This window comes from Mesoplodon bidens, assembly GCF_964165515.1.
Source record: "Mesoplodon bidens genome assembly, chromosome: 1".
Taxonomy (NCBI): Eukaryota; Metazoa; Chordata; class Mammalia; order Artiodactyla; family Ziphiidae; genus Mesoplodon; species Mesoplodon bidens.
The window spans coordinates 27,305,222-27,329,383 of record NC_138176.1 but is presented as its reverse complement, the minus strand read 5'-3'; the positions used below and the strand labels follow the sequence as shown (position 1 = coordinate 27,329,383).

Below are 24,162 nucleotides of genomic sequence, written 5' to 3'. Positions count from 1 at the left end.
GCGAGGGGAGATGCCATTTTTTTAGATGCTGTTGATCCCCAAAGCATCCTAGAGCAGTGCTGTCTGGTTCTCACAGCACTGGGTCACCTCCCTGGCAGGTACACCAGATGTTGAAAATGAGGCGTGTAGAGCACGCTGGGGGCTTCAGAATCAAGAAGTGGTCCTAGGGGGCTGACCCCAAGGGTCAACTGGTTTGAGGCTGCTTGGTAGGAAACATCAGAGCTGAAGCTGTTGATCATTCTTTGAGCCTTTCAGGTGTCTGGATTACAATCGTTTTCTGCCCTAAATTAAGATCAAATGAGGGGGAGCTGCTCTTCAGTACACAGTTCCTCAGCGTGAAGCCTAAGGCTTTTGGTCGGCAGAAGCTTCTCCATGGGAAACCAACCTGAAGTAGCATGAAACAGGCCCCAACCCTGACAGCAGTGGAGACAGCCGACAGAAAAGACAAAACACTTCTAGGATAACTAGTGTGTTGTTGATGGCTCTGTTACCTTGGGAGTACAAGTATTTAGCATCTGTAATACAAGATGCAACACAAAACCCCCAACCCAATCACCAAAGAATCCTGGAGTCGGAAAGCACTTTTGAATTCTTCCATTCCGAACCTCCTCCCCAGTGGGGTAGCTTGTCACTCGTGGGGGCTTTCTTGGAACAGTTAGTGATATCGGATTGGTTGCGAAGTAGAAAAGAATCAAACTCCTCCAGGCCTTTCACATCCTGGAATGGTTCATCTGCCCATCAAAGGCTATTTGTTTCATATCTTTTTCTATCTAGATCCGCCCAACCAATGAGACAGGCTACCTCGGTTGGCTGCCGTGTTGCCAGGTGACCGAGCCCTCCAGTAACCTCACCTGAACGCCCTCTCCCGTGAGAGCCGAGCAAGACTGGATCTGCCAGACTCGGTCGCGGATGGTGTGCAGGTTCAGTCCTTCTGCAATTTCAGAGGCTGGGGCTGCTGTGAGCAGATCCTGCTTATTAGCAAAGATGAGCACTGGCACACAACTTAGCTTTTCTTCTTCCAGTAATTCAGCTAGTTCCTGGATCATTTTGGGAATATATGGGGAGGGGAGGATGAAATCTATGATATTTAACCATGCATTTCTAATCAGAAATAAATAAGTTAAGCTGATCAACAAGCAACTTTCAAGGGCAGTGGTTCTCAAACTTAAGCCTGTGGAAGAATCCCCTGGCAAATTCCTGGGCCTGCCCCAGAGATGCTGACTTTGGAAAGTCTAAGCCAGGGTCCAGGGATTTGCATTTTTAACAAGTTCCCCAGGTGGTTCTTTTATAGGGGATTCATAAATCATACTTTGAGAAATACTGTTCAAGGGAGAACACAAATTGTGGTTAGACATTTAAAACTTACCCGACGTTACTATCTGCAAGCAACTTTCAATGCATAGATACACATACATATACACATATACATACATATATATGTATGTATATGTACATATACATATATATTTTAAAATATGAACTAAAAATGACAATTGCTTTAGAGACTATAATTCTGTTTCATCAATCTCTGTCTCCAAAACATGCATGCATGTGCATTGCACTTCATTAAACCCACATCCTAAAGTAACTGCATTAGTCCATCTGACAAGGTCTCTAATTTTTAGGGTACTGGTTGGGATCTAAACTGTATGTTGATTCCGCCTGCAATAAGTACAGGAGAAGGTATATACTTAGCTAAATGCCAGGATCCACCTCTTCCCCACTCAACCCACATTTTAGCTACTTAAGACACTTGGGCTGTCAAAGAGAACTGGATGGTTCAAGAGGCAGATCTCCATCTGACACCCTTCACTTCCAAACTCATGTTTAGCATTGCTTCACTTGAGTGAAGTCTAGAAATCATCAAGGTATAGAAGGGAGAGGGGCTGTCTCCAGGAGTCTGGAGAGTTCTCAAACTAATTTCCAGGGAAAAGGAACTTAAACATGGGGACTGTTACCTTTGGAAGGCCACGTGCAGTAGCTCAGGACACAGGCCAAGGACTCCGCAATAAAATGTAAAGGTGCTTCTCCAAAGAGGTCCACGATACTACTCACTTCTTATCAGTGCACTCAGTCTGGGTAAAATGGTCTATGCCCACTGCTTCTCTATTTAAAATTGCATACACGGATTGCATCGTATAATCATGTTGACATGCACTCTGCATTTGAAGTCATATTTGGGTTCAAAGTATACCTATCTCTTTGCTTGGCAAGAAGAGCAGCTTAGTCTTGGCTTGCACATTTCTTCCCATACCTTCTAATTTGTCCAAGTTACCCTTGGATCAATTAAGTTGGCATTGAAAAATGTACACAGAAATGATAAGTGAATTGTTCCTCAGGTTCATTTCTATGTGGCCTGGGAAGAGCTTTTGGGCATGCTGGTAAGTTCCATTTGCTTATATCTTATTTATTTAATTTGATTAAAACGAAAAGGCTTTAAACGAAAAATTGTTTAAAGAATTCTCAACTAATTTCTTTTTAGGCAAGTGGTATTTTGCCTGCTTGCCAGAATGACTGTTTTGTTTAAACTGCAAAGGTTAAATAAAAATACTTCCCTCACTCTTATACATTGACAAAGTAGATTAATGAATACCCAATTATTTGGGAAATATCTCAACAGAACAATTTTTTACCTGACCCGTCTCTTCAAATCTTTTTCTGTCTGCGCTGTCAATTACATATATCTGTAAAGTAAAAGAAGAAGGCTACTTCAATAAGCAAATATGGAAACAGACAGGGCAACTTCTAGGGAAGAAGCAGATGATTCCCAATCAGCAGATTTCACATTAGCGCAGCATCCTGAAACTGAGCTGGTAATTCTTATCTACGGATGCAAAATAAACTAATTAATTAATTAAATGGAGAGGCCCAGAAAATACCTCCAGCAAAGCTCCAAAGTAGGAAGTCAGGAGAGCCAAGCAGGATAAAAATAGATATATTTAACAGGCATTCACTGAACATTCTTACTAGATATACCCTATTAATCCTCGTTATCACTCCGTGAGTTAGATTTCATTTTTATCCCATTTTATACATAAATAAACATAAGCCCAAAGAAGTTAAGTAATTTACCCAAGTTACGTTTGGTACATGACAAAATGGGGATTCAAACTCAGGCATACCTGACAGTAAAGTCCCTAGTGGCTCTTAAGCACTCTGCTATACTGTGTCCCAAATTGTCAGGAAGGGACAGTGTTTTGAGGCATTTACAAATCCTATAGACTTCGAACATCATCATTCTCAAAGAACCATTTTCAGTATTAACTGTATGCTGCCTTCAGGTGCTGGGAGGTTAAGATCAAGTACTGGAAATAGCAGGAGCATAGGCTTTGCCAGAGTAAGAGAAGTTTTGAGATTTATCGTAAATTATAAATCCCAAGCCTTCTTTCCCATCACTGAATTTTATTTATTGTATAAATAACATCCTATAACAATGATAAGGGAAATTAGATAAGACCAAAGAAGAAAGAAAAATCACCTATAGTTACAGAACCCAAGCACATTAATTATTTTCATTTCCTATGAATGTTCCCTTCTAATTCTTCTTCATATGGAAATTTAAAAAGAAAATCAGAGGACTTCCCTGGTGGCACAGTGGTTAAGAATCCGCCTGCCAATGAAGGGGACATGGGTTTGAGCCCTGGTCCGGGAAGATCCCACATGCCACGGAGCAACTAAGCCTGTGCACCACAACTACTGAGCCTGTGCTCTAGAGCCCACGTGCCACAACTACTGAAGCCTGCGAGCCTAGAGCCTGTGCTCCACAACAAGAGAAGCCACCGCAATGAGAGGCCCACACACCGCAACGGAGAGTGGTCCCAGCTCGCCGCAACCAGAGAAAGCCCATGTGCAGCAACAAATACCCAATGCAGCCAAAAATAAATAATTAAAAAAAAAAAAAGAAAACCAGAGATATCATTTTGTAGTCATTAAAAAAAAATCATCAGTGTGTTAAATGTTCTCCCAGTTGCTAATCTTAAAAATTATCAAAATTTCAAACTTTCTTTAAAGAAATTAGAATTGTTATTTTTTATTTATTTATTTATTTTTTTAAAAATTTTTTAATTAGTTTCTGCTTTATAACAAAGTGAATCAGTCATACATATACATCTGTTCCCACATCCCTTCCCTCATGCATCTCCCTCCCTCCCACCCTCCCCATCCCACCCCTCCAGGCGGTCACAAAGCACCGAGCTGATCTCCCTGTGCTCTGTGGCTGCTTCCCACTATCTATCTACCTTACGTTTGGTAGTGTATATATGTCCATGCCTCTCTTTCGCTTTGTCACAGCTTACCCTTCCCCCTCCCCATATCCTCAAGTCCATTCTCAAGTAGGTCTGTGTCTTTATTCCCGTTTTGCCCCTAGGTCCTTCATGACTTTTTTTTTTTTTTTAATTCCGTATATATGTGTTAGCATACGGTATTTGTCTTTCTCTTTCTGACTTACTTCACTCTGTATGACAGACTCTAGGTTTATCCACCTCATTACAAATAGCTCAGTTTCGTTTCTTTTTATGGCTGAGTAATATTCCATTGTATATATGTGCCACATCTTCTTTATCCATTCATCCGATGGTGGACACTTAGGTTGTTTCCAGCTCCGGGCTATTGTGAATAGAGCTGCAATGAACATTTTGGTACATGTCTCTTTTGGAATTATGGTTTAGAATTGTTATTAAACTAACGGTATAATGGAAACGCTCTTTTAAAAGAACATATCATTGAAAAACAACAATGAGAAACGATCTTGAATTCCCACCTTTACGTGCCTTAAAATTCTGTTCTACTCTGAAAACTTGCTCTCTTTTGAAAGGAAAAAAAAAACAACAATTAAAATTCCTTTGCTTAAGTTAATGCACTCTCATTTAGAGTCACTAGTGCTGGGACTCCCCTGGAGGTCCAGTGGTTAAGGCTCGGTGCTTCGTCGGTCCGGGGCAGGGGGCAGGGGGCAGGGGGCACGGGTTCGATCCTTGGTCGGGAACTAAGATACTGCATGCCACGCAGCATGGCCAAAAAAATAAAATAAAATAAAAAAATTTAGAGTCACTAGTGCTAAATATTTTACCAGGGACCAAGTCCAGCCTTTTCTCACCTGTGTTTCCTTCATGGAGAATCATAGGAGAAAGGATGCATGTGTTTGGTCTCAGTATTTTTTTGTGGCCTTATTATTGTTATTGTTAATATTACTCTGACTCAATGTCAATGCACACCACAGAGACACAAAATTCGATACTGTCTGATAAGTCAGAACATGGTGGTAGCTTAGTTTTCCACTGGTGGGTCTCGAATTATATAGTAGCAGGCATAGTATAAACACAGATGTAGAAAGAAGGAATGCAATGGAAGAGTGAACCTGAATACCAAGGACGGGATTAGAACTATTTGGTAGTCTATAGTGGATTAGGATGACCTTCACTCAGGCAAGAGTGGGAGATGATGTGAGGGAGGGGAGAAGGGTCAGGTAATCCCTGGGAGGGTATTCTGGGCTCAGATTACAAAGCAGGAAAAAATGTGCTTGGGAGCAAAGGGTATGAGTGAGAAGGTAAATGTAGAAGAGGCTGAGACAAGGCTGAGAATACAATTAAAGATAAAGTTAATGGGAATTGCCTGGCAGTCCAGTGGTTAGGACTCGGCACTTTCACTGCCGGGTCCCGGGTTCAATCCCTGGTCGGGGAACTAGGATCCCATAAGCTGCGTGGCGCAGTCAAAATTAAAATAAAAGAAAAAGATACAGTTAAGAAATTGGTGTTTGATATGATGAAAAACAAACAGGTGGGAGAGAATAATTAGGAATGGAAAGATAGTTTTAATAGTAGACAAGAAAGATGATGATTGAAATACCAAAGAATCCAGAGGCTGAAAGCCAATTAAGAAAGTTTTAACTTTTACTTTAATTACTTGCTAAATTACTTGCTACTTATTGCTTTGACATTAAATTTCACAAGGAACATTTTCATTAAAAGAGTCAAAAGGGGGCTTTTCCTAAACTGTACATAAATTCTTCCTATCATTTAGTATTTTTCTCACATAACTTTTATAGAATTTGAAAAGTATTGTACAATAATTCCAGGAGGAAGGCTATAAAACAACTGCCCCATTTATTAAAAGGGCCAAGTGAAAAAGTCCTAAGCACAAACCAGTCTCCAGTGATCCCACAAATCTGTTTTTCTATGGTGGCACATGATTCTCCTGGTTACCCCCTCCCCAGCGCTGCCCAGTTTTTTCCTGCAAGTATCTGCTTGCTTGAGGTCAATAGCTAAGGATAAGGATAGCCTCTTTTTCTTCCTTTCTTTTTCTTGTTAATAACATAGGTGTTAATCTAGTCATGCAAAAACCATTTTTTTAACTTTATTTTAATTTTTTAAAATTAATTTTTATTGGAGTACAGGTTGCTTTACAATGTTGTGTTAGTTTCTACAGTACAGGAAAGTGAATCAGCTATACGTATACATATATCCCCTCTTTTTTTGGATTTCCTTCCTATTTAGGTCACCACAGAGCACTGAGTTCCCTGAGCTACAGAGTAGGTTCTCATTAGGTATCTATTTTATACATAGTATCAATAATGTATATATGTCAATCCCAGTCTCCCAATTCATCCCACCCCCGCCCCTTCCCCCCTTGGTGTAACTTTTAATTTTATATTGGAGTATAGTTGATTAACAATGTTGTGTTAGTTTCAGGTGTACAGCAAAGTGATTCAGTTATACATATACATGTATCTATTCTTTTTCAAATTATTTTCCCATTTAGGTTGCTACATAATACTGAGCAAAAAAATGAATCCAAAAACAGATTATCAAATAAAAAATACTCAGAAAGTATTAAAGAAAGTTAAATATAGTGCTTTTCACTGGTCTTAAAACACTATGGATCTTCAAAAATTAAGTTTCATAAACCTATTCTAAAATAAACTTATAATCCATGGCACTCAGAATGAGAATGATGCTTTAAGCGGAGCCAATTCACACCTTCATTGGCAACTGCTGGGAAATTTTTATTTGGTTGTGGGAGGAAGACCTAGAGAAAAAGATTTTTTCTGGATGGAAGTTCAGCCAATTTTGGATTATCCAGAGACTGATTATCCACCATGTGAATGGAAGGCTCTTTGTTTCTCCTCTTGCTTCTGGTCCTCCTCCCTCCTGCTGCCACCTTTTGGCCATTTTATTGCTCTTAAGTATTTCTCCACCAGAGGGGTAGACGGAGACAGAAGAGATGACACTAAAAAGTGTGGCTTTTTATTGATAGCTTGAGCAGAAGTCTTAAGAGGAGGGTGAAACTGACTAATAAGTTTTCTGGATAACCTGTTTTCAGTTATTTGTGCTCTAGTAGTACTGATGCTCAAGTGTGAGTGATGTTATGGAGATAATACAAGAGATGGTTGTTTGAGCTCTATCTCACTGGATGTCCTTTGGATACAGAAATGATGGCAAATTACCTTAAATTATGTTGTGTTTAAACACAAAACTAATAATGATAAAGTAAATGGAGTTTGGTATTAATATTAATATATACCTTGAAAAAAATGATGTGTTTTTATCTATCAAAAGGCTGTTATTTCCTGGCACAAGAGAAATGGAAGACATCCTATCCCCTCCCTTCTATCATATCTCAGGATTAATTTCTTAGTCACTTCCCCCAAATTAATAAAGCTGAAGTCATGTTCTCAGTGTCATCATCCCTGAGAATAACTGCACTTTTAGGAGTTGCTCTGATTCTTTCAAACCTCTAGAGAAACATATAATTTAAAGTGGGGGTTGGTACTCTTTTTCTGTAAGGGGTCAGGTAGTAAATATTTTAGGTTTTGTGGCCCATACAATCTCTTTCACAGCTATTGAACTTTGCTCCTGTAGTGCATAAGCAACCATAAAAAAAATACATAAACAAATGGACGTGGCTGTGTTCCAACAGAACTCTATTTACGGACACTGAAATTTGAATTTCATATAATTTTCATGTGTCATGAAATCTTATTCTTCTTTTGATTTTTTGTTCAACCATTTAAAAATGTCAAAACCATTCTTAGCTCACGAGACACAATAACGGGAGGCAGGCTGGATCAGTTTGTCGACACCTGCTCTAAAGCAAGACTGTATTTTGGCACTCTAGAGAGAACTGAAAAGAATTAACCAGGCAACGAAATGCATCAAGCCTCAACCCTGCTCTTCGAGGCAGCGTGGAGTCTAGTGTAATAGGTCTTTTCAACCAACAGTGGAAGACTATTAAATACAGGCAAACTAATGTAACCCATCCACCACTGTCAGTCCAAGCTGCTACAAAACGGGCAGATGGGGGCTAAGAGCCCCAAAGCCTTAGAATCTAACCCTGGGGACTCAGCTGCTCCTCAAGACTTGTTTAGTCTCAAATAGCACTGGAAAATAAAAAAAGGTTTGACTCAATCCAAAATATTGTCTGATACTGGCAGCATAATATAGCTGGAGAAAGCTCCTCTAGGGTTACTGTGAACTTATTTTTGCTGGATTGTCCAATAATTCCTAGGTGCTCTCAGCTAATGGGAAGTGTGGAATCCAGGGTCATATTACAACTACCTTGCAGTCTACCCTCAAGATGTTAGAGCTTATGATTTAAAATTACCCTGATCTGTAGACCAGAAAGTTTCTGAGACCTCCTCATGGAGCCTTAAGGCATTAATGTCCTTATATACAGCTCTTTTTAAAGGAATTTATTTATTTATTTATTTAGGCTGTGCTGGGTCTTAGTTGCGGCACGCGGGATCTTCACTGTGGCATGCGGGATCTTTTTTAGTTGCGGCATGTGGACTTCTTAGTTGTGGCATGCGAACTCTTAGCAGCGGCATGCATGTGGGATCTAGTTCCCCGACCAGGGATTGAACCCAGGCCCCCTGCATTGCAAGTGTGGAGTCTTACCCACTGGACCACCAGGGAAGTCCCTATACAGTCCTTATTTGGACATTTCTTTCAAAGTACCTAATCCAGTAGATGAACAGATAGAACTGTGATTTCTCTCAATTGCCTGCTTTTTCCCAACTCTTGACTCAAAACGTAAAGGAGAATCTATAGCCTTTTCTTCCCCCAGTTTTATTGTGATATAATTGACATACAGCACTGTTTAAGGTGTATAGCATAATGATTTGGCTTGACTCTATAGCTTTTGTATATTAGCCTTATAGCCTGCAAATTTGCTGTAATCACTTACTAGTTCCAGGACTTTCCTTGTTGATTTTTGGGATTTGAAAGACTTTTTTTTTTTTGCAGTACACGGGCCTCACACTGTTGTGGCCTCCTCCGTTGCGGAGCACAGGCTCCGGACGCGCAGGCTCAGCGGCCATGGCTCACGGGCCCAGCCACTCCGCGGCATGTGGGATCCTCCCAGACCGGGGCACGAACCCGTGTCCCCTACATCGGCAGGCAGACTCTCAACCACTGCGCCACCAGGGAAGCCCTTGAAAGACTTTTAATGTTCAGTTTTTCTAACACATAGTTTCATACAATTTATAGACTCATCTCTACATTTCAAGTATTCGTGAGTGAAATGATATGATGGCTTGGATTTGCTTTAAAATACTCAAAAAAAAAAAAGTAGTGGTAGGGGAGATGAAACAAGATTGCCAAAGCTGAAATTAAGGAAGCCAGATGATGGATAGGTATCTAGGGTTTCATTAAGCTATTTTTTTGACCTCTACGTAGATTTGAAAATTTCTAAAATTATATTTCAAAACCAGACACATTGTTTGAGATTATAGAAGAAATTTCTATATTAAAGGGAAAAATTTTCTTTTTTCCCAACATTTCTCTTCTGTTCTCCTGGAAGGTATATAATATATTTTGGAAGAATAACTGGTTGAATAGATGGATAAATGGATGGATGCATGTGTCTCATCTTTTTGTTCTCATCCATTTAAACCTTCAACCTGGCACAAGGAATATACTGGAACTTACCTTCACCATGGGCCAGAAATATCATGAGCCCATGTGACGGCCATCTCAGTACCTCACATGTGTTTATTGATTTGATGATAGTACAATTTTATATTTTGATATTATTCCCCATTTAAGAATCATGATAAATAAATTCACTACTTCTCATAAACCCTCTGTGAAGTAGATGTTCCACCCAGTTCATAGAATTAATAAGCCTCTGGACTTGACCACAATGATACAGAATCATAGAACCTTAGAGTTGGAAGGGAATTTAGAAGTTATAGAACGCCACATTCTACCTAATGCTGGAATCCATCTATAACAATTATCCATTTCATTTATTTGGTACTTTTCTAAGCACTGGGGATACAACAGTTAAAAAAAAGAAAAGAAAAGAAAAGTTCTTGTATTCATGTAGCTTACATTACAGTGGGGGAGAAAGGTAATAAATAAAAATATGTCTGAGGTGAGGGACTACACCATGAGAATATCTAAGGAAAAAGAATTCTAGGGCTTCCCTGGTGGCGCAGTGGTTGAGAGTCCGCCTGCCGATGCGGGGGACACGGGTTCGTGCCCCGGTCCGGGAAGATCCCACGTGCCGTGGAGCGGCTGGGCCCGTGAGCCATGGCCGCTGAGCCTGCGCATCTGGAGCCTGTGCTCCACAACAGGAGAGGCCGCAGTAGTGAGAAGCCCGCGTACTGCACAAAAAAAAAAAAAAAAAAAAAAAAAAAAAGAATTCTAGCATTGTAAATAGTGATGACAAAGGCCCGGAGGTGGGAGCATGCCTGTGTTCCAGGAATGGCAAGGAGGCCAGTGTGGCTGGCACCAGGTGAGAAGGGCTTGGAAGAGGAGTCAGCAGGTAGGGGGCTTCGTGGACCACTGTAAGAACCTTGGCTTTAACTCTGAGCTGGGAAGCTTATGTTTTAATAGGATCAATATAGCTATAGTGTTGAGGAGAGACTTAAGGGAGGCAATGCAGAAGTTAGGAGGCTAGTTAGAATGATACTGCAATAATCAGTGCACTGGGGGCTTCCCTGGTGGTGCAGTGGTTAAGAATCTGCCTGCCAATGCACGGCACACGGGTTCGAGCCCTGGTCCAGGAAGATCCCACATGCCGTGGAGCAACTAAGCCCGTGCGCCACAACTGCTGAGCCTGCACTCTAGAGCCTGCAAACCACAACCACTGAGCCCACATGCCACAACTACTGAAGCCCGTGTGCATAGAGTCTGTGCTCCGCAACAAGAGAAGCCACCGCAATGAGAAGCCCGTGTAGCCCCCGCCCGCTGCAACTAGAGAAAGCCCGTGCGCAGCAATGAAGACCCAATGCAGCCAAATAAATAAATAAATAAATAAATAAAAACAATAAATAAATTAAAAAAAATCAATGCACGGTAGCAGTGGCGATGGAGAGAAGTGGGCAGATTCTAGAAATATTTTGAAAGTAGAATTGACAGGATTGGCTGATGGAGAAGATGCGGGGAGTGAAAAGGAGCCCAGGATGAGTCCAGTGCTTCTGGATGAATAGGACTGTCATTTACTGAGAAGACTGGAGAAGAAGATTTGGGCAGGGGTGGATGAAGATAGGAATTCGGTTTTGGACATGTTGAGGTTGAGGGGACTTACTAGCCACTGGTGTTCAGGTGTCAAATAGGCAGCTGGCTGTATATGAGACTGAGTTCCAGGTTGGAGGTAACAGTTTGGGATTCACTGGCATGTAGGTGGTGATTAACGCCTTGAAATTGGATGAGGTCATCTAAGCAGCGACTTAAGAGAAAAAAAGCACAGGCCTGAACTCTGGGGCACTCCAACATTTGGAGGTTGGGAGATAAGGATAAAATAGCAATGGAGATTGAGGAGGAGTAGCCAGTGAGACAGGAGGAAAACCAAGATAGAATGGAATTCTGGAAGCCAAGGAAAGACAATGTTTCAAGGACAGCACGACCAACTATGTTAAATGTGCTGACAGGTCAAGTGAGATGAGTAATGAAACCTGAACATGGGACTCGGCACCGTGGATTCTCGGTGAGCCTGAATGGAGGGTTCCGAGTGCCTGCGGGGAGAGGAAGTGAAGACAGAGAGCACAGAAAATTCTTTTAAGGAGTTGTAAAGAGAGGCTGAGGAATGGGACAGTATCTAGAGGAGGATGTGCAGGAAGCCAAGAGTTCTTTGTTTTAAACAAGAGCAACTACAGGATGTGTGCATGCTGATAGGAGTGAGCAGGTAGAAAGAGACACCTAGGAAGCAGAAGCAGAGAGGGAAGCTGTCTGAGATGCAAGGTGAGTTCTACTGGCAATGAAGACATCGACGTGTTTTTGCAGCTTACTGTCTGTGGTCATAGTTAAAGTAAATTCAAACTTTCAGTTAGAGGTTAACGGAAATATGATGCAACATTTTTTCCTGTCCAAGTTCATGAAAGGCCCTGGTTTTACGGTACGACCATGAGTGAGTGGCTGAGGTGGGGTGGATGGCAAGCTCGCTGGAAGGGAGGTGAAGGAGCTGAGAGGCCGAGGGATTGGAGAAATCATGCACCTGGAGAGTAAAATCTCTAAGAATCCTAAAACAGTAGTCCTAGAGAACTTGGCAGTGAGCTAGGAGCTCAAGTCTCAGCCTCTGCTTGCCTGAATGCTGCCTGAGCCAGGAATCCCAGTGCAGAAGGAATCCCAGAAGCCTGAGGCGGCTTCTTCTACTTCTGGACAGTTATGATTATAGGAAACTTCTTCCTTATTCGGAGTTAAACCCTAATACTCCCCAAACTGCTCCTTGCCTGGTCCCCTAGAACTATTCACAATGAAGCCAATCTCTCAGACTTAAGATAGTTCCTGAAGCAACTAGAGACAGTTCCAAGCATTTTCTCTTCCAGGAAGGACATCGTCAGGTCTTTCAACCATTTCTCATACATCATGGTTTCCAGGACCTTCACTATCTTGGTTGCTCTCTTTGGGATATACCTGATTCATTGATTTCCTTGGGTTGATGGAGTCAATGGCACAATCTTCTGACTTCTGCTGTTCAAATCACTATGGTAATTAATAAACACTTTATTTGCCAAGGTGGGTGTGGGCGCAACATTGTTACTGAGCAACAGAAAAACATCTTATATAAATTACACGAAGCTCCACAATCTGTCGGCTATCTCTAAACTCATAGTGATGAAGAGCAATGTTACAGCAATGGAATTATTATTATTATTATTATTATTTTTATTTATTTTTTTTGCGGTACGCGGGCCTCTCACTGTTGTGGCCACAGGCTCAGCGGCCATGGCTCACGGGCCGAGCAGCTCCGCGGCATGTGGGATCTTTCCGGACCAGGGCATGAACCCGCGTCCCCTGCACCGGCAGGCGGACTCTCAACCACTGCGCCACCAGGGAAGCCCACGGCAATGGAATTATTGACAAGAAAGACAATTACAGTGTAAATGTTAGTAAGACAGGGGAGAAGAGATTATGAATTGATGCATCAGAAGGAGTACTTACGAGAATATCAGTGTTTTCAAAATAATTCCTCCAGTATGGTCTGATTTTCCTCTGTCCACCAATGTCCCATACATTCAGTTTAAAACCTTGTGATTGTACACTTTTGATGTTAAAACCCTGAAACAAAAAATACCAAGTTTTACTAGGCTTTGAGATCAATTTCTGACAAAGTTACATTTATCAGCTCTGTTATTTATTAATTCGGAGGTACTCTGCCAGATGTGACACAGATGATACTGAAAACAGTTTGCTCTGATAGGGAACAAAGATGTATTTACACGTGGTACTGTCACTCAGGTTGGAGTCAGTGTTGATGATGTCATGCCGAGTGCACACACACATGGAACTGCTGAGGATGACTTGGTATGAGAACAGCTCTGGTAATCAACACAGACCCCGGCCCACCCCGTGAGTCCTCAGCATGGTGAAATTTAACAGGACGTTACCTGTAACTAACAAAAAAACAAAGCTGAATCTGCAGACTCAACACAACAGAACAAATGTTAAGTTTAAAAAGAGGCAAGGGGCTTCCCTGGGCGCAGTGGTTAAGAATCCGCCTGCTGGGCTTCCCTGGTGGCGCAGTGGTTGGGAGTCCGCCTGCCTTTGCAGGGAACACTGGTTCGTGCCCCGGTCTGGGAAGATCCCACATGCCGCAGAGTGGCTGGGCCCATGAGCCTTGGCCGCTGAGCCTGCGCGTCCGGAGCCTGTGCTCCGCGGCGGGAGAGGCCATGGCGGTGAGAGGCCCGCGCACCGCAAAAAAACCCAAAAAACAAAAAACGAAAAGGAAGGACCTGAACTCAGGACACGAAGGGGGAGGCTGGTTTGTAACTGGAGTAGCACCCCTCATACAGGTGGTGATGAAAACAAACAAACCAACAAGTGGGCATTTGAAACTGTTCTTTAATAGGTATCTCTGATGAACTTGAAAAGAAAGTATTCATTTTCAGGACAGTGACTCAAGGTGGAACTTTGGGGAAGGTAAGCCAATCAGGGGCAGGAAGAAGGGTGAGCTGGGAGTTCATGTGCAGAGAAACAAATTAACAAGACCTTTGGGGTTCGAAGAGAAGGCATTTTATGCGCAAGATTTAAAAAAAAATCTTCTTGCAAGAATGACATAATGAAATCAGGATTTGAAAAATCCGATCAACAGCCTGCTCCCACAGAAGTGACATTTCATCCAAAATAGCTGGAGTTAAGTGGGTCTGGGGATGCCGCCATAAACATTTGCCTCTTCTGGCAGCTCCCCAGCACTACTGCATCACACAGAAGGAGAAGGCACAGGGCAACGGTACGGGAACACTGCCACCTAATTTCCACTGAGGACAGTCACTAGAGGACAACAGGGGATGATGCTTACTACTGCTCCTCTAAAAGGCCAATGACTGAATAAATTAGAAGTTTTAGAACTCCTAAGGGAAGTGGCTTAAGCTTATTGTAAAAGCGCACTTCATTCTGACTCATTGACAAAACCCCTTTTATGCGTTTAAAAATTCTACACTTAACTACAGTAGTAAATGTCAGACCCAGCAACAAATCCTTTCTGGAATGAGGGAATAAATAAGTGTAAATCCTAGAATTTGACCATATGTGTCAGCTGCCTTAAAAGTCTGTAAGTCACCAGACCCAACAAATCTACTAAGAAATTATTCTAAGGAAGTAATAATGAATGGGTGTAAACATTTAGAGATGTGTACTGTGTAAGTATCTGCATACAGAACAATGTAGAAATATGTTCAAGATACATTATTAAGTGAAAAAGATTATACAAAACAGTATACTCTGTATGAGCCATTTTTACTTTCTATTTTAAATATGCCCACCATATATGGGCAAAGAAAAAAACCTGAAAGGATACATTCTCAAATGTTAACAGTGGTTATGTCTGACTGGGCATTATAGGTGATTTCTAGTTTCTCAATTTTACCTATTTATACATTCTAAGTTTACTACAATGAGCATCTATCACTTTTTCTAATATAAAACAAAACCACAATAAAAGTGTGTTTTTAAAGACTAAATACGAAACCTTGACATAATGACAGAGTCACCCATAACATAACAAACAGAGCCTGAAAGTTAGAATTGGAGCTTTGGGTGCATAACTAGGATTTCATTTCCCTGCTCACAGTGTGGACGTCCTCATTTTAGTGGTGCTCTTGAGAGAGACAGCCTCTCACTAACACGAAAAAAACCCCTTGCCCTTCTTTTTCTGGCAGAAATCCTGACACGCTAATATGTGTTTTCAGCCCTTCTAGGCTAGACTACTGTAATTTGCTCCTCCTCAGGCCATACATTAAATTTGTTCAGAAGCTGTAAAATTGCTCATCTGGTAGCAGTTGAAATGACTTTTCTGCAAAGAGCTGTGAATCAGTAAGACTCGCTGGCCGTGAAGTACACACACCAGCACAGCCATCCAAACCCGACACCAAGCTCTTATCACAGGACAGTGACAGAAAATGGTAAATAACTCTGGTTGTGCTGAAACCTCTAATGCTCAAACACTTAAAAGTAAGACCAACAGGGCTGCCCCTAGTTAGGAAACCCAAAGGCCTGGCCAAAGGTCAAGCTCTCTCAGGATTTCCTGCAGGGAAGGAGGCCTAAAGAACCCACTAGAGTTCTTCCAGGCAGGACTTGTTTCCAACATCCACGCTGGGAGCACCACTGTCTTTGTGCTTTGCTTGCTTAGCCCTATGAAAGAGGAGGGTTGATGAGGCTGGATTTAAAAATACAGGTAGGGCTTCCCTGGTGGTGGGAAGTGGTTAAGTGGTTAAGAATCTGCCTGCCAATGCAGGGGACATGGGTTCAAGTCCTGGTCCGGGAAGATCCCACATGCCGCGGAGCAACTAAGCCTGTGTACCACAACTACTGAGCCTGCGCTCTAGAGCCCACAAGCCACAAGTACTGAACCTGCGTGCCACAACTACTGAAGCCCACGTGCCTAGAGCCCATGCTCCACAATAAGAGAAGCCACGGCAATGAGAAGCCTGCGCACCTCAACGAAGAGTAGCCCCAGCTCGCCGCAACTAGAAAAAGCCTGTGCGCAGCAACAAAGACCCAACGCAGCCAAAAATAAAAATACAGGTAATTGGTTTTTTATTTAAAAAATTGAGGGACTTCCCTGGCAGTCCAGTGGTTAGGACTCCACGCTTCCACTGCAGGGGGCCCATCCTTGGTTGGGGAACTGAGATCCCGCATGCATGCCGTGTGGCGAGGGCCCCCAACCCCCACCAGGCCCCCTCCCAAAAAATCTAAAAAATTGAGGGAGTCCCCTGGTGGCCTAGTGGTTAGGATTCTGGGCTTTCACTGCTATGGCCCCAGTTCAATCCCTGGTCAGGGAACTGAGATCCTGCAAGCCACATGCTGTGGCAAAAAAAAAAAAAAAAAAGACATATATTTGTATTTATTAAGTCTGAAAAATACACACTAAAAGTGGTTTTTCTCACAGCACTGTTTTTTTTCCTTTATGCTCTCTCTGTATTTTTCTACATGTATTAGTTTCAAAATCAGAGAAGATAAAGCTATTTCTAAAAAGGAATTACTTAGATCAGAGGGAAGTGATTGTATCTTGCTATGTATAGACATATAAATTTATATTATTTCTTTTTAAAAATTATTGTAAAATATATGTAACATAAAATTTACCTTTTTAACCATTTTTAAGTGTGCAGCTCAGTGGCACTAAGTACATTCACTCTTGTGCAACCATCACCGCCATCCATCCAGCCCCTGGGTAACCACTGTTCTCTCTCCTGTCTCTATGAATTTGACAACTCTAAGTATATCACATAAATGGAATCTCTTGATATATTTTGAAACCTGAGATTACTTTAAAATTGTATAGACTTTTCTCAGTAACAAAACTTACAAATGGACAAAACTCTATCTCCCATTTTGTTTATTGCTGTTACCATCTTCCACGAGTCACACAAGCATCGGGGGCAAGGCAGCGCTCACCTGTGTAGGTGTGATGTGGCTGATGTCTTCAGATGCCAGCTGCTTCAGAAGAGTGGTCTTACCAGCATTATCCAAGCCCAGGAGAAGGATTCTCACCTCCTGGTCTGGTGCACTTTTCAATTTGCGCAAAATTGAGAGTAAGCCCTTGAACAACCATGAAGAACAGAGATTACTTTGGAGGCACTGACTTTGATATTACTGGGTATCAGAATGCCTTCTCCTCCTTGAAAAAAGTGCTTAGTTGTGGAGAGCTTATAGTACTATTTTCCACTTTAATGTCATTTATTCCATTTGCTTATAAGTTTTGGCAGAAATACTTTAGTAAATTCAGCAACTTAATAAATAGCCTGGCTTATTCCTGCTCCTTCTATTAATCCAGCTTAGCAGTCACCCCAAAACTCCTGGAAGTATGTACTACTAACCAACTCCCATTCCTGAAGCCCTTTATATATATATATATACCAGAGCACCCTACCAGAGCACCCATCATATCTGACTGTAGGGAATTGATTTTTGTATTTTTCTCCTTTATACTAGAGTGAAGTTTCTTGTGCATAAGGACTATAGATAGCTTCCATCTCCCACAATGCCTGGCGCTTATTAGACACTATATGATAGCTGTTGAAATAAACAGAATTACCCACCCAAGTTAATGTAAGATTTTAAGGTACTAAGGTACTATTCAAAAGGTTGTAGAAAATTGCACTTGGGCTCTCTTTTTAAGACTTTATTTTAGTTCTTGTTTAAGACTCCATCATTCAAAATACTCTATCATCTTCTAACTTTCACATGACCCTTACAGTATAGCTGTGCAGTATAGATTATCTATGTTTTTCAGATGAAGAATCTAATACAACAGAGAAATTAGGGAATTGAAAGGTCATTCCGGAAGCAAAAAAACATTAAAGTTTAACCAGGGTATTTTTGACTAGTAATCTAATATTTCCGTTTGTTGTTGTTATTATTCTTTTAATGGATGGAAATAAGCCATGCTGCTTTTTAGCTAAGAACATAAGAAAAATCTTATAAGATAGTTATTTGTTCTGTCTTGCAGCTGACAATCATTTTCCAATGAGGCATGGTTACATCAAGAATCAAAGAATCCCAGAGTTTAAAGGGCATATAATCTAATCTCCCAGCCCAAGTGGAAATTCCTTCAAACTGAGTCTTACAATTATGTAAAATGGTTATGTTTTTTATCTGCATCGCACCAGGAAATAACTCAAACCAGTCTGTTCACTAAGATCAAATGATAATTCTGTGAAATAATTTTCAAGAGTTGAGACAATGATATGCAAATATGCATAATTATAAGAATTCCCTTCTGCTTCAGAGGCCCTTTGTTTACCACTTTTAGTACTGTATTCGCACTGACCACCGTTAACCTCTCTATGCCTCAATCTGTCAGCAATAAAATGTAACATTTAGTTTAAGACAGACAAATTCTATCCCAAAAGATTTGGAGAAGAGAGAATGAATAAATTTGAAACAAACAAACAAAAAAAGATTAAGCAAGTCTTTTTTTTTATGGCATATTTTTTCTTTTGTTTTTTATCTTCTCCAGCCTTGAATTATTTGACACCATTCCTTTTAAAAACTCTGTTTATGAGCAATCTCCCTGGCTTCTATTAGCTACACTGCAATCACTCATTTATAATACCACCTTTCAGAACAGTTAAAATTAGAATTCTGAGCTCCTTAAGGGACTGGTGATATAAAAAGGCTAAGAACAGGCAAAACACATTGTATTACTCCTCCTGAGTTCCTGATTAGATGTCCTCATTATCCTTTCCAATAAAATTCTAAAACAACTGGAATTTATCACATGTGTACATTAAACAATGGTACAGGTAAAGAAAGTTCTTATGCATCATTTACTAGTGTAGACATTGTGAAAGAATCTGTTTTCTATAAAATATTTTCAAGGTTCAAAATAAATGTTTTAGGTTTTTCCTCATGTGTCTCTTTCAAAAAAAATCAGTATATACAAATACTGCTTTCTGCAGGCTGAGAGCTTTTACATACTCATTATATTTGAAATTGAGTGATTAAAAAAACATAATTTCTATTCGTCTTAAAAGGAGAAAAGCAAAACACAGATGAGAAAGAAAATATTCTAACTACAACTAAACTTTATAAACCTAATAGTATAAAAAAATAATACTTCTATATTTCCAATGAGCAATTTTCCTCATCAGGAAACAGTAACTTCACATGTTGCACCTTTAAATGAAATTACAGAGAAATGGAAAGTTCAGCTAATATTTTCTTCCAGAGAAATAACAAATGGCATCTCAAGCATGGTCTAGGCAAGACAAATGCAAATACAGTACAGCATCATATTAACCCAACTCCTGAGGACAGGGGATCACAGGATTATTAGCGTTTGCTAAATAGGGAAGAGGATATTTATAGATATCAGGGTTCTGCCTGAAAGGTACAAAGTAAGCTGATTTAAAAGGCTGGACAAAAGAGCAGAATAAGTCTACTCTATGCTTCTATCCATATATGTCTATAGTTAATGTCAAACGACATTAGAAGTTTGACAAAAGCCATTAGAAGTTAATTTTATTATGGGGCTGAGTTTTGCAGTATAAATACAAGGAAATGAATTTTTAGTGTATTTTTGGTCAAAACATCCATTCATTCATTCATTTATATTAAACACCCATAATATGTTCCAAGTACAATGGTGAGCAAAACAGATATGATCTCTATGTAGGATGGGTACTCCTATGACATTAAATAAAGGCAATTTAAGAAACAAGAACTTTAGTTAATTGTGTATCGTGCGGTATCAGCATGCATGCACACAAGTTATCTGCACCCTGGTGGACAGAAGTGGTCTGACAGCCACAAAACATTTAAACAAACTTTTCTATAGGCAAATCATGACTAGACATGCTGTTGACTATGGACATTTTATCTGCCTCAAAATCAGCTTAACTTCAACTACAGGCAGAGGCATGGTGTACTGACCTAAAATGATACAAACTAGGTCATTCAAAGAAACTAGGGTGGTGGAGAGGGAGAGAGGAATATGTTGGTATATGGAAAATATATGTGACTGGGAGGACCAGCTAAAATTTAAGTATTAAAATTAGTAAGCCAGCTGTCAGGTACATGCACTCCCCATACCTAGCTTAAATGGAACTGACTTCAATTTACTTTTACCTCACCAAAAAAAAACTGGTGCTGCCAGTGAGATGTTATTAATTTCCAGGAATTTGTATAGCTTTTTGTGTGTGTGTGTGTGTGTGTGTGTGTTTACAGTTCAAGAAATCCACAAGAGAATCCTTTATTCTGTATGCAATGAATGGTCCATTCGAAAAGAAAAAAACTTTCTAAGATGTTGTTTTTCCATTTATTGTTCAGAACATCATTTTTATACCTCTGTATTTCTTACTATTCAAAGCCAAGTCACGTGAGGTACAGGGAAGCAGCTGATTGATTTAAAGTTGGGTCATGCGATTTAAAAACCAGTGGCAGGGCTTCCCTGGTGGCTCAGTGGTTGAGAGTCCGCCTGCCGATGCAGGGGAAACGGGTTCGTGCCCCAGTCTGGGAGGATCCCACATGCCGCGGAGCGGCTGGGCCCAGTGAGCCATGGCCGCTGAGCCTGCGCGTCCCGCAAGGGGAGAGGCCACAGCAGTGAGAGGCCCGCGTACCGCCAAAAACAAACAAACAAACAAACAAAAAAAAAACCAGTGGCAGCTGATTGATTTAAATCCTGGTCATATGACCTGAGGAGGGGGTGCTAAAAACTGCTTTTTTATCTCTGGCTCAGAATATCATATTTATAGCTTGGTTTTCCTTATGGTTTAGAAAACTTGAGCTGTCTCTCCTTGGAATCAGCAGGAGAAAAATACAGTATTTTAGGTTCATTCTTTTTTTTTTTTTGGATCTGCATATTCGTATAGCTTTGATAGGGAGAACCTCACCCAAATTTTGTCTTCTTTCTCCTTATCTCTCTACTAAATAAATACAATGTTTCCTGAGGAACAAAATACGGGCACCTCCTCAGGAAGAGTGGGTTCACACTTCATCAGAGTCCTAATGAAAAGAACATTATGGGCTTTAGAGTTTCATAGACTTTTATTCAACTTCCCTATGTGTAACCTCTGGCATAGTTCCATCTAGAAAATGGGAACAGTATTTATATCTCAAGAAAAATGCTATGAAGATTAAGTGAGATGATGTATGTAAAGCATGCACATAGGGGGCACTCAAAACAGTAGTTGTGTTTATATTTTTCACTGACAATTTTTGACTGGAAAACATAATCTTGGGAACAATCTTCAAATGTTAAACATGCTAGATAACTACCACTAGGTTCATATATACAGAAATTACTCCATAAATAATTCCTAAATGGAGGACTCACCTATTAAATAACAGTGATTAGTTATGCACAAAAATTACTGTCATCTTAGTATTTCACCAAGGACTTGGTATCCTAAGGCAGGGGTAAAACAACTGAACCTCTAGGGGTTCAGAGAAACCAATAATGGGCTTTTGTTGCAGTTCTCCAAATTAAAAATAAGAATAAATATGTATTAGTCATAGCTAAAGGACTAAAAAAATAAATAAACCTGGGACTCACTCTTTACTAGCACAGTTACCACAGGGGCTCATGGGATACCAGATGTGACACACTTAATCACACCACTGACCGTTTAAATTCCATGTTCCACTTACAGTTCTAAGAATAGCTCACACTTTTGGAGACAGAAAAAAAAAAGTATTTTGGAAATCAGATAAAGAATCCTGAATAATTTGTCCTAATTTCTTATTGTTCATGGTAGGAAAAAAATAAAAAAGAAAATCAAAATCTCTCTTGATCACTGAATGCAACAGTCGTATACAACAGTGTTGTATACACTGTCAATTTGTTGTATACAGTGTCAATCTGCACCTGGAAACAGGACAGTGGTTAATTTATTGTGACTTGTAATTATAAATTAAACAATCATGAAATTACACAGGCCACTACATTGATAAACAAACTGGGAAAAGTTAGCCAACTGTTTCTCATTTATGATGCAATCTCTCTCTCTCTCGGTTTAGCATGCCTTTTTCATTTCAATTCTAGTTATTTTCTGTGTAAATATTTATGTTTGTACTCATTTGTTGAGAAAAACTTAGCCTTTAAATGGACAGCTTATGTATAAACGATTAATAAAAAGCAAACGTGTAAAAATCTGTTTAGCCTGAGGTTAACAAAACTGCAATGTAGCAAGTGTTGAAATATGATTGGCAACTTCAGATCAAATAATTCTACTTCTTTAACGATCTGACAATGTTAAATCAATTGCAAAATTTTTTTCCTATCAAAATTTACTCATTGGGTTATCTAACCAAATGTACATGTATTTTTTCCTTGTGAACATCTAGCTTCTTCTTACTTCATAAGTCAACAGAAGTGGTTCAACATTTCTAAAAGTCAAAAAGGGTCTGGAGTTGGGGCAGGGAAGTAACTATAAGCTTGAGTGTTAGCTCTTTGCAGCTGGTAAGCCAACCAACCTGCTCTAAATGCTCCAAAATCAATTTTTTCTTTGACTAGTTCTAAAATCACTCAATTCCATTTTAACACCCTCCAACTAACTGCAGAGAAATCAACAAGGAAGAGAGTGTCAAGAATCAAACATGTCACATATCATAATTTACAATTTGGGAAAGCTTTAATCTGGTCCGACAGAGAAAAGGCTTGCCCCAAGTGAATGGCCACCCTCCAGTTTTAATCTGCTCCAAACTGACATTAAGGCCTTTGGTTCTGGTGTGGTCAGATGCTGAGGAAGGTTGCAACAGGTCCGAAGGAAATACTAAGGACCGGGCAGCAAATCTGCCTCCACCGACATGGATTAAGTATTGAACGGGAAACTGGTCATCACCAACAACCAGACCTTGCAGAACCGTCAGCAAATAAATAACTTGGGACTGCAGAAGCGCGCCCGCCACGCAGACACCAAGACGGCGTAAAATCCACTAGGCATCCTTTCCAAGCGGCACCTCTTTGTGTCCTGGGGTTTGCACCCTTCCCCCCAGAGGCCCGCACATCGCGAGGAAGAGGAGAGCTAGGCTACCATCTCCCCTGGTACCGCCGGCGCGACCTCAAAGATAGTAGCGCTGGCCCTCTCCCCGCTTCTGGCCGGGCACTGGCGAACCCCACTTTTCTGCGGCACGGGGAGGCCGATTCCCCGGGAAGATCTAAGCCTGCGTGCAGAGGCTGCTCTCCGTAGCTCCTCGGATCCGCCCTCATCTCATCCCCAGAGTAATGATGGAGCCCTGGCTCCGTACCGGGACAACCACGCACCCTTCCACAGCCCCTTCCAGCCCCTTCCCCTAGTTTCGGACCGGTTGCAAGCCCCGCCTTCTTCCCCAGGCCCAGATCTCCCTCCAGGGCCCACACTCGGGGCTCTCCGCCGCCCCCCGAAACCAATCCAGGACCCAGACAGCAGGCTGAGCGTCAATCCATTCCCTCCTGTCTTTAAGCGCAGTGCCCTGCCTTGGGCCTGGGGAAGGGAGGCGGGTGACCGGCCAGCTCCGGAGGGACCCAGGCCCCACACTCACCATCCTCCCGCCGAGTCCCTCCTCCTCCTCCTCCTCCTCCTCCTCCTGCCTCCCCCGTTACCAGGGGCAACTCCTGCGGCACCGCCCCCGACGTCCCCTGTACGCACAGCGGAGGAGCAAAGCAGCAGGACGGGGCGGGGCCCAGCTCCTCTTTTCCCAATGTGCGCAAGCGCGCCAATGTGCCCTCCCACTGCGCAGGCGGGCTGCTGGAGCGGCTGGAGGCTGTGGCAGGCTGGTGGAGACCCAGGGAATGGTGAAAACT

At 41.3% G+C, this 24,162-nt stretch overlaps 1 protein-coding gene across 1 annotated transcript in view; it reads right to left on the bottom strand.

The window, feature by feature from the left end:
- The window catches only part of ARL3 (ARF like GTPase 3), a 32,705-nt gene extending 8,754 nt beyond the window's left edge, over positions 1 to 23,951 (bottom strand). Inside the window, exons 1-5 of the mRNA XM_081228605.1 lie at positions 23,901 to 23,951; positions 17,334 to 17,477; positions 13,380 to 13,496; positions 2,634 to 2,684; positions 852 to 1,037 (exon numbers count right to left, since the gene is read on the bottom strand). Of these exons, the coding sequence (XP_081084731.1) occupies positions 852 to 1,037; positions 2,634 to 2,684; positions 13,380 to 13,496; positions 17,334 to 17,477; positions 23,901 to 23,903 (501 nt within the window). The 5' untranslated portion in view covers positions 23,904 to 23,951. The remainder of the gene's footprint in view (positions 1 to 851; positions 1,038 to 2,633; positions 2,685 to 13,379; positions 13,497 to 17,333; positions 17,478 to 23,900) is intronic.
- Positions 23,952 to 24,162: the final 211 nt, after the last annotated feature.